The sequence below is a fragment of the Myodes glareolus genome, chromosome 16 (assembly GCF_982192425.1).
Source record: "Myodes glareolus chromosome 16, mMyoGla1.1, whole genome shotgun sequence".
NCBI lineage: Eukaryota > Metazoa > Chordata > Mammalia > Rodentia > Cricetidae > Myodes > Myodes glareolus.
In genome coordinates, this window is record NC_142041.1 from 17,814,448 (window position 1) to 17,829,289 (window position 14,842).

General features: G+C 41.8%; 1 protein-coding gene across 4 annotated transcripts in view; it reads left to right on the forward strand.

Annotated features, from left to right (window-relative positions):
• Lpar1 (lysophosphatidic acid receptor 1) overlaps positions 1 to 8,485 on the forward strand; it is a 111,329-nt gene extending 102,844 nt beyond the window's left edge. For all 4 annotated transcript variants that reach the window (XM_048420354.3, XM_048420355.3, XM_048420356.3 and 1 more), the window contains one exon: positions 6,106 to 8,485. In XM_048420354.3, coding sequence (XP_048276311.1) covers positions 6,106 to 6,407 — 302 coding nt within the window. In that variant the 3' untranslated portion in view covers positions 6,408 to 8,485. The remainder of the gene's footprint in view (positions 1 to 6,105) is intronic.
• The last annotated feature ends 6,357 nt before the right edge of the window (positions 8,486 to 14,842 follow it).

The following is a 14,842-nucleotide window of genomic DNA, read 5'->3' on the forward strand; positions in this document are numbered from 1 at the left end:
CTCAAAGGGTAAGAATGGATATTGTTCTTACAGAGGACCTGGTTTTGATGCCCAGCACCCATGTCAGGCAACTCACAACTGCCTGTAACTCAGGCTCCATGGGTCTCAACACCTCTGGTTTCCATACTTTCTGCCAAGTACCCACAAACATGGCATCCATGGACACAGACAAACATATACATATGATTAAAAATATTTTTTAAAAAAATATAGACATAAAACCAATAAATCAATTCTTTTCAATGGGCAGGGAAATTAATGTATGATAATCTAGAGGTTAGGTTAGTCTTCTAGAAAGAACTTTCACCCCAGAGGCCACCGCAAGCTGGAACTGGTGGCACAAGCCTAGAATCACAACTGCGCGGGAGGCTGAGGTAGGAAGGCTGAAATCTTAAGGCCCAACTGGGCAAGATTTTTCTAGCTCAGGATTCCCCTGGGCAACTTGGTAAGAGTATCTCTCAAAATAATGTTAAAAGACATTGGGGATTTATCTTAGTGTAAAGCATTTGTCTAACATGCTTGAGGCTCTGGGTTTAGTCCCCATTCCTGCCTAAAAACACCACCTGGAGTTATATCACAATGACCCCTTAGCTACTGAACAGAAGAATAAGCTTTATAATATCCATGGTCCGCTACCTGAAGCATTTATTCTGATTATATTCAATAATTCAATAATATCTGATTATTCTTTATCAGTAAAAACTTGGGAGGCAGATATCAGGGAAAGAAACTAATTGGTTAGAGAAATGGCAGAAAAGCAACCAGTGACCTCCTCTCTCTCTCTTTCTCTCTCTCTCTCTCCCCCCTCCTCTATCCAAAAGTCTGAGATTTTTTTTCCTCAATCCCTCCCTACTACTTCCTGTGTCTTTCTTTATGTCCTGACTCCTCTACAACCTCTATGGCTAATTTTGGTCAGCTAGTAACTAGTTCTGCCCTCTGATTCAAAGTAAACTTAATTGGCAGTCTCAGGAGTGTCAGCTTGCAATCAAACTATCCCACAACAGCCACCTCACAGAGTCCTTTAAAATGTATTAGGTGAGAACTGTTACAGCAGAATCACAAAGCACCTTAAGAGTGAACTGGAATTTGAATGGGTCCTGGGCTACAACTGGCCTACCCGGAGGGAAGACACAAATTCAATGGCACTAACGGAAAAAAAGAAGTTTCTGGCATCTTCATCAGAGACATGAAAAGAACCAGGACATGGAGAGGTTAATCCGGGTGTGGGGCTAGTGTAGAATTGATTTTCTTTGACTAGTTCCAAATCTGTGGAATTGTTGTTTTTTTTTTTTTTTTTTTTTTTTTTTTTGTGAAAACACAATTTTGCCAGCCCAGGCTGGAAATGCTTTCTGCTTTGCTCATCCGAAATCTTGGGCTCTCTTCCTAGGGGTCCTTTCTGGCCCCTGCTGCCTGTTTTTTCTTTGGTTTTTGTGCTTCATATGGAAGAAAAGAAGCAAAGATCAACCGGCTAGGAAAGAGCCATTCCAGAAGAGTGGCTGAGTGGTGGTGAGCACCGTGCTGCTGGGGGGCTGTGTAGTCGGAGGGATGGTACGGTTGTATGACTGTGGCCTGCAGCTGTGACGTGTTGTTCTAAAGCTGCTCCCTTCCTCCCTGCCTCTTGCACCAACATTCCAGCACCTATCTTTCCATTTATGTGAGTATCAGGCCCTCCAAGATTGCCTTGACAGATGTGTAAGAAAGGCAATCAAAGAAAGGCAACCCTCAGACACATTTTGAATAGTTCCATCTTCCTTATGACTGAGACAAATTGGGGAACCTTTCTGCACCCTGAGAGGCTCCCCAGCCTCAGCCTTCCAGGAGCCTAACAGGGTGACTTGAAGTGTCCCCATCTGATATCCTTCAGACACCTCAGACAAAACACACATGACTACCCAGTCTCCTCACTATTGCTCCCTGCCTCCACCAACAAAATGCCAGTCTAGTACTTTCTCTTGCTTCCTCCCTCAGCACAAGGCACTACCCGTGATGCTTCATTTAGTTTGACAACCCCAGATATCACCCCAGACTCTCCATCTTTCTTGCCATCGGGGGAGGACAGCCTCATAAGTCTTTTCCCAGGCTTTTACACTTCTTTCTCTTTATTGCTGCCCTGATTCAGCAATAAATTATTTTATTCCCATTGTATGAACTAGAAATAACTGAGTATGCATACATGTATGTGTGGTGCATGCATGCACGCCCACACATTCTATTTATCTTAGTCATTTCTTCTTCCACTCTCACTAATCTGTGTCTTAAATGGAAATCTGATGGCTGAGGCTGGTGAGATTAAAATGACGGTCATTACTCCTTGCAAGCCTCTACTTCCATTATTATTACATGAGACTTAGGCTGAGAACCAGTGCTAGGCTGGAAAATGAATGTCTTAGCCAGTACACAGCGTTTTTCTGGCCTTGGACATCTCTTCTGCCACTTCTGGCTTTGAAGGATGTAACCACAAACTATTTGTGCTTCCTCTTTTTCGTACGGTTGAATATCATCCTTTGGTTTTGTGCCTGGGTCTGTAGAGAATCTGCCATCAGAAATATGCCACATTAATATTAATAGACAGAACACCAAAAGCAGTCTTCCCGCTGGCATTCTTTATTATTTTTATTTTCTATCTTGTGAAGCGGGGAGCTGAAAAGCTGCAGAGCCATCTGAGGCTGAGTTGCTTCCTTGGGATCTCCCCCCGCCCCCCGGCCTTCTTGTTTCTTTTTCATGCCTAACTGTGAGTCCAGGGACACTCTGGCCATCTGTGTAGCTCTGTAAATGCCAAATCTTCATGGCGCTTCTCACATTCTCTTTTGGGCCGAGGGTCTATGCCCAAGCTGCATGCACAAGCTCTCTCATCTGTGACACTCCTGATGGCACTGGGGAGCTCCTTGTACCCCATGGGGTAGGAAGAGAGCTGATGCTTCTCTGCTTTACAGGTAATGAAATGGGAATTTTGTCCAGCTCATCCTCACGTCTCTACACATGCGGATGGATGTGTGTGCACAGCCACTCTCTGCAGACTCGATATGGTCCATCATGCACACATGGAGTTGTGCGACCCAACTCAGTTAGAGTTGACTACATATTTTTAAAAAGAAAAAAAAGATGGATGAGACTTTCATTCTTAGAAGCTCAGAGAGAAATCTGTAACTTGAGCAAATTTGATTTTTTTTTTTTTTGCTATGCATTTCCTATGATTTAGGAGCCCAATCACAGTGGACTTTTCCAGGCCTCTTGTTGCCCTTCTATTATACACTGTTGTCTCTGGGTCACTTTGATTCAAGACTCCCCGAGAAAGAGAAGGAAAAGAGGAAGGGAAAGGTCCATGCGATTGGGTTTCAGTGTGGATTTCTGAGGCTGTCAAATATTCATCACTAAGACATTTGATTGCGTCTTGAAGATTCCGAGACAATGTGGTTGGGCCTAATCACAATTCTGAAACCAGTTCCTTCCAGTAACAGATCAGGGAGAGGACTCTGGAGTTTCCTCACACAGTGTTCACCTGAGCTGGCTCCTGTCAGGTTGTGGCATATCCCACTTCCTGTAGCCAAATCTAACAGGTGGGGTTGCTTTGTTATTTGAAGACAGGGTCTCTCTCTGTGCAGCCTTGGCTGTCCTGGAGATCAGGCTGGCCTCCAACTCACAGAGATCTGTCTGCCTCTGAATTAAAGGCACGTGCCACCCACTACCCACATTTTTTTTTTTGTCTAAAAATGAAGGCCAGAGTCTCATTTCCAGAGCCCTCTCTTTCCTAAAAAGACCACATTCTTGTTGAATTTTAGCATTGGAAGAAATCATAAACAACCCATGACTGTATCTGGATTCTTTTCTGGTCAAGTCAAGCCGACTGAGCAACTGCATGAGAATAAGGGCTTTTCCTTACTGTTGCCAGCAGGGGAAAAGAGGTTGTTTTATTTAAAATATATCTGCCTGTGCTTGTAGCCAGTCAAGTTCTGAAGTTGAGCTCAATTAGAGCTTTGATAAAGGAAAAGGGAAAAGGAACTTTTAGAATTGCACACCCATTCGTGTGTGTGTGTGTGTGTGTGTGTGTGTGTGTGTGTGTGTGTGTGTTCCAAGTAGATGAATAATGGGACCGTGCATTTTCCATCCAAGCATTTTCCACCCGGAGAATAATTTCTTTCCTGGCTTCTCAATGAATAAGGCATTATTTCTGAAACCCAAGAGGCATTCCTTTGATTTCCCTTCATGTTTAGCTTTCTGAGTGGTTTTCAATAAAGGAAATTTGGTGACTTGGAGTGAAGGCTCTGTTAACACTTTTAGCAAGGTTCAGAGAGTGGCCTGGCTATTATCTGCTGTGATTTGGAATATTATTTTCCCTCTCTGAGGAGAGCCGAGAGTATTGTATTTATAAGAAAAACGAAGCACCTTGGATGGTCTTCAAAGTGAACAGTGGTTTAAAATCAATGCACATTAGTGTTACCGAACAAAGAGCTTTAGGGGGCCTTTGCTTCTTGCTTTATTTGTATTTCCCTGCTGAAAAGGTTCGGGGAAAAAAGAGAGAAAGAGAGGTAGGAAGGAAGAGAGAGAGAGAGAGAGAGAGAGAGAGAGAGAGAGAGAGAGAGAAGAGAAAGAGAGGAGGGAGAGAGAGAGAAATAAAGAAAAAGAAGAATGCTCACATTCAAGATTCAAGGCTGGGCAGTTTAGAAACTAAACCGTATTTGTTTACTGTTAATGAAACTTGTTCCTTGAGACGGATCCACGCTGAGTACTCCTGCCTAAGTTGACGTCCACCAAGGCCAGCATCACTGTGTGTATCTGTTGGATATAGAGATTCCAGTGCATGCGAGGGCTCTCCCAACTCAGCCTCTGTGCACTAGATAGCTGTCTATCCAACATGGGGCCTCTTAGACAAGGTCTAATGGTACACTCTGCTCTACTGGCTCCCATTCCTTCAGTGGAAGACGCCCAGCACATGCTAAGAGAACATAGTCATCAGGGCCAATTAATCATCTTGCGACTTACACATCCCCTCAGATCCAAATGGAAAGCAATCCCAGGAACTAAATGAGACAGGATGATATCTTTTCCTATCTGAATTTCCAAACCACGTGTGATCATAGAAGAAAATCTTAATAATACAGGGTAGTTGTTGGGGAGAAAGCAGAGAATTGATCTAAATTAGAGAACAGCTGAAGTATAACATTTGGGTACAAATGCTTAGCTTTGGAACTCCCTCGGAGTGGAAGGACAGTGTAGTGCTCTCAGGAATGTGGACTCCAGAGCCAGGCTCCTGGAGGAGAGAACCTGGGATTTGCTGCTTGCTCACTCCTTTCCAGTGTAGTGGTCCTTTTAAGCAAGGTATTTAAACTTCCTCGGTCTCAGTTTCTCTGTTTGTACAGTGAGGGTTAATTTTGCCTGCTATATGTGCAGAGTAGATGAGTTATCATTTGTAAAGTATGGGCAAGAACTTTGATTGTTGAGTTAAAAACTAGAGCATTCATCGCCGGAAGCTCCTTTTTCCATGCCGCAGAGCGCGGAAAAACGACGTTGTTGACTGGGGTTGTGAATGTACACTGGGTATTTTCTTTGTATCCATTTGCAGTTTATAACCAAACCCAAGAGGTAACAGACCATGCCTGTTTTTCAGATGAGAAAACATGAGACAAAAATTTAAACCACCTAGTTCCCCAAAAGGCAAAGAAAGCAATGATTTATGCACTGATAGACAGACAGCAGAAATTGTGCCTTTACTAATCGTGGAGGCGTGTTTATTAATGTCTAGCTTTTACCCCACTCTCACTGCAACCATGCCTTTAGGAGATTTCTTTTTCTAAGGACTTAGGAGGTGGTGTGTATTTCTGATGCATTTTCTTGTGGAACAGCTGTTATCAAACTCTGTGTTCTGTTCAAAATAATTAATATGTCATACATCCTCAGATTTAAGTGGGACTTGAATCAACAGCACATCGTTAAGGTGATTATTTCTTGTGTTTCAGAAGCAAACATTTCATTTGTTTCCATGATTGATGGCTCTGGTCTTATGATTTGCACACAGCCTTGAAGTCATATCACTTTTTGGTTATATCCATTTCACAATGATATTCATTATTCTCCTCCTAATGCATGATCCCTCTCCTGTTGCCGTAGGTGCCTTTATTGTCTGCTGGACTCCAGGACTGGTCTTGTTACTGCTGGACGTGTGTTGCCCACAATGCGACGTCCTGGCCTATGAGAAGTTCTTCCTCCTCCTTGCTGAGTTCAACTCTGCCATGAACCCCATCATCTACTCGTACCGCGACAAAGAGATGAGCGCCACCTTCAGGCAGATCCTGTGTTGCCAACGCAATGAGAATCCCAATGGCCCCACAGAAGGCTCTGACCGCTCAGCCTCCTCCCTCAACCACACCATTCTGGCTGGAGTTCACAGCAATGACCACTCTGTGGTTTAGAAGGAAGCTAGCCAACCTCTGTGAAGCTGTGAACCCCCACCCCTGCCCCATTGCCAGGGCAAGGTGGGGAGCCAGAGGACAGGAAGACACTCCCATACTTAAACACTAACCAATGGCAGTATTTGTCCCGAGACCCAAGAGACTTGACATAGCCTGAAGATGACCTATGTGGCAGCCCCCATCTTCTCCTTTGAAAAATAGAAAGTGTTTGTCTGGCCGTGGCATTCAGAAACGGACTCTGGGGTAACCATGTAGCCGTCACTAACTAGACTTAAAAGATTTTTATGTGGTTTGGCCTAAGCCAGAAAAAAAAAAAAATCTGCCAAATTGAGTGCACAACTTCATACAGGCTTCCCCTTTAAAATATAAAACAAAGCAAAACAAAAAAGTCTGGAGGATACATTTCATCTAATAAGTATGTTTATTTCTGTCAGCATGTTTGTGATGGAAAAGACTGCTAAATTGACATAGGAGATTTTTTTTTCCACTATGGAGAAAAACTGTAAATTGGAATGATTTTTGTGTTTGTTTAGAAAGCAAGCATGTGGCGTGTGTATACAGTATGTTTTCTTTAAAGATAAAAGGATACTATTTTAAATCTCCTAGGTGATAGAACAATCTAGTAAAAAATCAGTATTCGGTTAGGCTAGGGAAGAGACAGTAATATCCTTACCACTTTATCTTACAATGAAGGTTTTGGAGCACACACGGGAGGCAGGGAGTGTGTGTTTTTCACCCAAAAATCATGTACTCTAAGATCATGAGATGAAGTGCACTAGTGTTGTCCCTGCATAGATAAGATCTTCAAGTGCATTCTTAGAGCCAGGACAGTAGTGGATTTTTTCTAAAGCCTGTGGTTTTCCAAGTTATAAAATAATGCATACTTACTATAGAAAACTTGAAAATTGCAGAACTGTGTGAAAAAGAATGAAAAAAGAAAGATTGTTGATATTATAACCTGGAAGTAACCATCTTTACCAACTCATGCATGTATGCCTACAGACATATATTATATACTTTTGACATAATTGGGATGATATTGTAAAATGTTTTGTAACTTTTTCTTTCAGAATTGCCAGGTTTTCCTATGGCATTAATTTTTTTTTTTTACAAAAACAGTGTTAGTGGCTATATAATATTCCATTTAATGGATGCAGCTCAGTTTATTTAACCATTCCTGTATTGTTGACTAGGTTTTTTTTAATTTTTATTGTTATAATATTGGAAGAATCTTGTGTACATAAAATGTTGCCAGTATCATTGGTTATTTACTTAGGAACTGCTCCCATGAAGGACCTACTTCTTAGAATGTGAATTGTCCTCGTGTGTTTTCATTCTATAAAAAGGGACATTCTACTTCCAAACTGCAGGGGTGGCAGTGCTAAGTGCTCCCCAAATTACCTTCTTACACAAGAAACACAGTGGTTACTCTAGTTGAGAAGGACTTCTTAACAAGCTGTTTCCCAATAACCAATATGCCCTAAAGTAACTAGCAATTTCAATGTCGTGTTTTGAGGAAATGGCGATCCCGTTCTTGGCAGCCATGGCTGCCGTGTAGCATTGAAGAAAACAAAAAGAAGTGAGTCCAGCATTGCTGTACCAAGTAGCCTGGGTGGGGTATGTTAGCAACTGGCTGCTGTGTGGTCTCCACAATCGCCCAATCGCTTGTGTGCAGAGATGCCTGGTACATTGTCTGGGTGACTAGTGGTTCTACTGGTGCGCTGCAAGGAGCAACAAGGAAGAAATACAGCCCTGAAGCAGGTGTGGAAAGGTCAGGAGGATGTCTGAGAGAAAGAAGTCCTGGGGAGAGCGGCATTCTAGGGAGGAGGAAGGTGGAGGGTGGACTTCGTCTGCACAGAGGGATGGCACATAAATTGCACCTGTTTTTGTTTTTGTTTTTATTAAGTAGGTGGAGAACCAGTTAGCAGGAAAAAAGATTTGTTCAGAGTTTACACAATGTGCAGACAATTTATACTGGAAATGAGTGAAATGAATTTGGAGTTTTATTGATGGGGTGATAAGGGCTATTTGAATTGAAAAGCATACTAATTGGACCTTAATAAATCATTCTCAATCAGTGTTTGGCAATGTGTGGTTCTCATCGGTGCTATTTCTACTGTTCAAGAAGCTTCTGGTTTGTGCTGGGATGTCTTCCCTCTCCGACCTTTAAGTCAGCAGTGTGAGGCGAAGCAATCGCTGTCCCTCCAGCCCAGAGACTTGTTCCTGTCCTGTGAGGTTCATGAAGGACTTGTTACCTCCGCAGCATGACTGCTAGAGCAAGGTGTTTCCAAGAGATTTATTATAATTATTATTATTTATTTTAAATAAAATAAATATAGTATAGTAAGATAAAATAAAAAACTGACATTGGAATTGGACAAAACAAATAGACAGAAGAAAGAGAGCCCAAGAGAAGGGACAGGAAACTGAGGCCTCATTTGTACACTCAGGAATCCCACATAAGCACTAGACTAGGAGCATACACACACACACACACACACACACACTTATAGGACCTGGTGCAGACCCTTTCAGGTCCTGTGCAGGCTGCTACAGCCTGAGTTCCTAGAAGCTTTGGTCTTGTTAATTTAGAGAGCCTTGCTTTCTTGGTGTCCTCCATACCTTCTGGCTCCCACACTCTGCCTTCTCTTCTGCAGGGTTCTCTGATCCCCGAGGGGAGGGATTTGCTGGAGACATCCTGGTTAGGGCTGAGTATTCCAAGGTTTCTCACTCTCAACCTCTCCATGTTCAGTGAGTTGTGTAGGTGTCGACTTTAGCAATGGGCCCTTGGTGTCAGTTTGTGGAGAGCAACTTAGTCGTGGCAATATCCCGGGGCATTTGGGGGATTGCTATGGAACCCCTTTGTCCAACAACTCAATTAGAAGTGACTCGGTTCTAATATTGGTAGCTGCCTTGGTGACAAGAGATAGCTGTTGTTTGGTGACTTCATTTAGATTGCCTTCACATATGTATCTATGTTAGGAAGTTTCTACTGTGTTGGGTTTCCATACTACCCCTCAAATGATTCTTAATTTTAGCTGTTTTTCCCCCATATTTTCTCCCTCATTCCCACATCTCCCTACCCCACCTGTTCTTCCCATTCCACCTCCCATCCATCCATAGTTATACTCTATTTCCCTTTCCTAATGAGATCTATCTGCTGATACCCCATTATTTATTATCTACCAAACCTCTTCAGTTCTGTGGACTATAGCTTGGTTATTATTGACTTAAGAACTAATATCCACATATAAGTGAATACATATCATGTTTCTCTTTCTGGGTCTGGGATACCTCACAATGATTTTTTTCCTACTGCCATCCATTTACCTATAAATTTTATTGTTTTTAATGGTTGAGTAAATGTACCATTGTGTAAATGTACATATTTTTATCCATTCTTCTGTTGAGAGACATCTAAGTTGTTTCCAATTTCTAGCTATTAAGAATAGAGTACCTATGAAGATGGTTGAACACGTGTCTTTGTGGTAGGATGAAGCAACCTTTGGGTATGTGCCCAAGTGTTGTATAGATGAATCCCCATCTTCATGAAGAACTGCCACACTGGTTTCCACACTGTGGTCGCTGTACAAGTTTGTATTCCCACCACCGATGGATGAATGTTCCCCTTACTCCACATCCTTGCCAACATGAGCTGTCACTTGTTTTATGTATCTTATCCATTCTATGGATGTAAGATAAAGTCTCAAAGTAGTTTTGATTTGTATTTCCTTGATGGCTACAGATGATGTTGAACATATTTTTAAGTGTTCCACAGCCATTTGAGTTTCCTTTTTTCAGAATTCTGTTTAGATCTGTACCCCACTTTTCAATTGGGCTATTCCTAGTTATTTGAGGTCTTTTTATATATTTTGGATATTAGCCCTATATCTGATGTGTAGTTTGTAAAAAAGAAACCTTTTCCCATTCTGTAGGCTGCCACTTTGTCTGAATGACAGTATTCTTTGCTGTGCAGGAGCGTCTCAGTTTCGTGAGGTTCTGTCTATCATTTGTTGATCTTAGTGCCTGTGCTAATGGCCTTCTGTTCGGAAAGTCGTCTTCTGTGCCAAACAGTCCAAGGCTATCCCCACGCTGTCTCTTCTGTCAGGCTCAGTGTATCTAGTTTTTTGTTGCGGTCTTTGATCCACATTGAATTGAATTTTGTGCAGGGTGATAAGTATGGATCTATTTGGAATAGGTCTATATACCCCAGTCCCCAAAGCATGCACACCCATCTCTGGGGTCAATACTGTCCAGGCAGAGGTACAGAGGTCCAGTCTGGCACTTCCTGGGGTACCTTGGACAAGGTTATGAAAAGTGAGGTGTTTCTTTGAGAAACAAATCTGATAGGAACAGCTGGTCCACTCATCGTCCTGTACACTTGCACTTTGGGAGCCCAGGGCAGGCCCCTCCTCCCATTTCCCAACAGGGGAAGGGGATTTCCTGTAGTGAAAAGGAGTGGTGGGCTGTGTTCCCACCAGGATCCCAGCTCCCCGGCTAGTTTTACACCCAAAATAATTACACGGAAACTGTATTCTTTTAAACATTGCCTGGCCCATTAGTTCTACCCTCTTATTGGCTAACTCTTACATATTGATTCAGCCCATTTCTAATAATCTGTATGTCACCACGAGCTCATGGCTTACTGGGAAAGATTCAGCATATCTGACCTGGCGGCTGGTTCCATGGCATCTGCCTCATTGCCTTCTTCCCAGCATTCTGTCTGTTCTGTCTACTCCACCCACCTATGTTCTGACCTATCAGGCCAAGCAGTTTTTTTATTAACCAATGAAAGTAACACATAGGCAGATGACCCTCCTACATCAATTTCCTTAAATGTCAGTTTTAGAACAGCACTCATTAGCCCAACAGCCCCCTTTTGACATTTCAGGCAAGCATGTGGATTTCCCCTGGGCTGACTATGCACCCCTTTACCTGCAGGACAATTCCTTTTGAAATGTCCCAGTGGCCTGAAATGAAAACAAGTCTTTGGTCTAGCTCCACCTTGATGTCCCTAAGAGCAGAAGCAATTACCTATCCCATAACATGAATGTCATCAATGTTCTTGCATAACCGGATATAGTCATTTAAACTCCTATTTCTATGGGGACATAGAGCCTCATGACAGTATTTGTTAGCATTTTTGAAGACCAATTGCTTTATGATGGGCATATCTGTGTTCATATCCCCAAAAATGAGAACCCCCCAGCTGTAACAGATGGTCAACAAATTCAGAATAAGGTTCTGAGGGTCTGTGAAGGATCTTAGACAGTTGTTCCCCTGCTCCTTTGTTAGGTAGAGCTTTCTACACGTAAAGGGTCACAGAACCCATCTGAGCATAAACAGCAGGGTCATAAGTAATCTGTGCTGCTAAGCCCATGTACAGTTCTGCACCAGTTAACATGTCAAGGTTACTCTGGGGGAAACCCATGGCCCCGTTAAGCTGCATGGTATCTGTGCAATTTTCCTGTATTTAAAGGCTGAAGGAGTATACTGTCTGATCTGCTATCCTTGCGGACCAATAACCTCCAAAACAGGATAAATTTGCCTCTTTCTACTTAGATTATTTAGTCTATTTTGGATTTATCAGATTCCCGCTTCTAAGTCAATAGGGGCAGAGGCAGCAACAAAAGGATCGAGGCATCAAGGAATGGATTCTGCTGCGGGTGTCTCATAGAGACATCTCTGTTTGCTTTCTTCCTTTCTTCTTCTTCCAAATTTGAAGAAGAATGCCTAAAGAGAATAATAGATGGTTATTTATTTAGGGGTAGACTCACAAATCAATATCCTCTGCTAGAATGGAGAACAGCAACCGAATCCCGCAGCCAGAAAAGAGGCCAGACGCAAGCCTTACATTGGCGTATATAGTATAAGAGGCCATGTCCCAGTGTGTGTTTGTGTGTGTGGGGGGGGTAACTTAAGGTCTACTGACTGTAGGATTTCCTACAACACAATTCCATTTTTAGTAGTACAATCTCCCTTTCTAAAGTCTTTTCTTCCTCTTCTATATCCCTTTTAGTACTTTTAACTTCCCCCTCCTCAAAGCTTTTAATAGACTTCACAGATTCTTCATCCTGAATCTCTTCAAAGAGATTTGAATTGGTTTTGGCCAAATTCTCTAATTGTTCTTTTTTCTTTTTTTCTTTTTTTCTTTTCTTTTTTTTTTTTTTACATCATCACTGAAAAGAGCATCTTTGCCTAAATGCCATAGTGAAAATGCTCTATGGAAAATTCTTCTGGCCCTCGCTCTTTTAACACTTTTTGAAAGTCAGCTTTCACCTGCTCCCAGTCAGGAGTATTAAAGCCCCCTGCTTGTAGAAACTAGGGACTAAACTCTAAAACTGTCTTAATGAACTCTTGTGCTATCTCAGTTTTAAAACCAGTGCCTTGCTTCTCCAAAAGAGCTATCAATTGATCCATCAATTGACTCATCAATATTGGAACAGAATTACGAGCATCCATCCTCAGTTCACCCTCACCATCAATATCTTACCTGCTGGCCAGCCTTTCGAGGGTGATCTCTCAGGGGTCCCTACTTCCCAATCTTGCTGTTGGCCTCCAACTGTAATGCCTGTGCTACTGGGTTCATGAGTTGGGCAAAGGGCTGGAGATTGAAACACAAGAGACACTGGTCATCCATTAAGAAAGAATGCTGAATGCCATTTATTCAAGCTTAGAAAAAACCTTATATACCTAACTGCTACACAGTGGAAATCCCCCCCAGGCAGGTAGAAAATTACCAGGCCCAAAACAGAGTAAATAACAGCCCTGTAGCTAACCACTGGCGGGGGGGTAGAGGGAGCACAGGAACAAGCAGAATGTTTTGCTGGAAAATGCAACAAGTGGTTTACCAGAAACTGCAACCTATCCTCAAAATGAGCCCTGGGAGGAGGGGTAGACCTGTGGGCTCTACACTGTCGTAATGGTTAAAATCAAAAATACTGAGGACAGCTTATATTGGAGAGAATCTGGAGTTAATGGAACACTCCACTACTTTTCAGAACAAGATACCTGAATCTGATCTCTTTTGTTATGTTTTTTTTTCCCCCTGGCCATTCCCAATAACAACTTATAGCTAATCCCCCCCTTAAATGATAACAAACATCTATAACCCAACTTTTGGCAATGGGGTCTCATTCTCTAAACTACTGATTGTTGTCTGTGGGCTCTGGTGTCTTTAGGGGAACCTTAAGAGAAACAAGATAATTTTTAGGTCCTGGTTGGAGTAGTTTGTGAGGTTGGACCATTTCAGTCAGCAGCCTTGAAGCTGTCTTAGATACAGAACTCTCAGGAGACTGTAACAGAGGCATTCTGAGATGCTGGGTCACCAGGGCCATCCATTTTTATTGGTGTCCAGTCTCCTTTTTCTGAAAATTCATAAACTTTTAAAGGTAACATATATTACAAGTATTGAATATGTGGTATACACAAGTCAATTAAAGATATTTTTGTTTTATATTTAAACAGGTAAAATATACATTATGTGTTTTGTGTTTTCTAGGTTTATTTCTTTATGTATATAGTCAGGATTTTCAGAGGTCTTTCCTGATCAAACATGACCTATATCAATCTGAAACAGATACGTAGCCTCTCGTTTTCTGTGGAAATAAAAGCATAACCTCTCTCCCAAAGCAACAAGCCTTTTGACTTCCATGTTGAACTTAAATTATTTTTAAAATATATAGATTGGTTTAATCTAACAGCTTTCATAATCCAGTGTCTCTTAGTAGCCAAAAAATTTAAAAACACAATAACATACAAGATTCAGACTCTGTGTATTTTCCATCTTTACAAAGATTTGTAAAATATATTACTTTATTTCCTTATAAGGACTTTATTTTATTATTTTTAAACTATTTTAATCTATAACTGTATATACCCTTTATCTGTTCTCTCTCAAGCCTATATATATTTTTAAACACATTCTAACCCATTTAGAGTTTTGTTTTGTTTTTGTTTTTTCCCCATCTGGATCTGTCTTTATTAAGCATCTGTAACCTTTTCTGTCTGCATGAGCAAAACCCAAAGCCCGCTATGCAGTGTGCTGGGAGAGCTTGTATTAGTATCTCAAGCCTGCAAGCAACAGCTGGGAGATGACATTCTGTGTTGCAGCTGGCATGAGAGACATGAGACTAGAAGACATTTTTGTGTGCTTAGAAACTCTTTTTAAAGCTTTCTCAGGTTTTATGTGGATGTAGGTGTGCCACATTGGAGCATTGTACATAGGTGGAGTTTTCCTGTCCCACAGCCACTCCCAAATAACCATTCAGAGATTTAACACCAATTATTAATGCTTGGCCAATACCTCAGACTTATTACTAACTAGCTCTTACAACTTAAATTAACCAATTTCTATTGCTCTATGTGCTGCTAAGTGACTCATGACTTTACCTATCCTCCAGCAAGTCTTGCTGCCTCTGCATCTCCTGGTGACT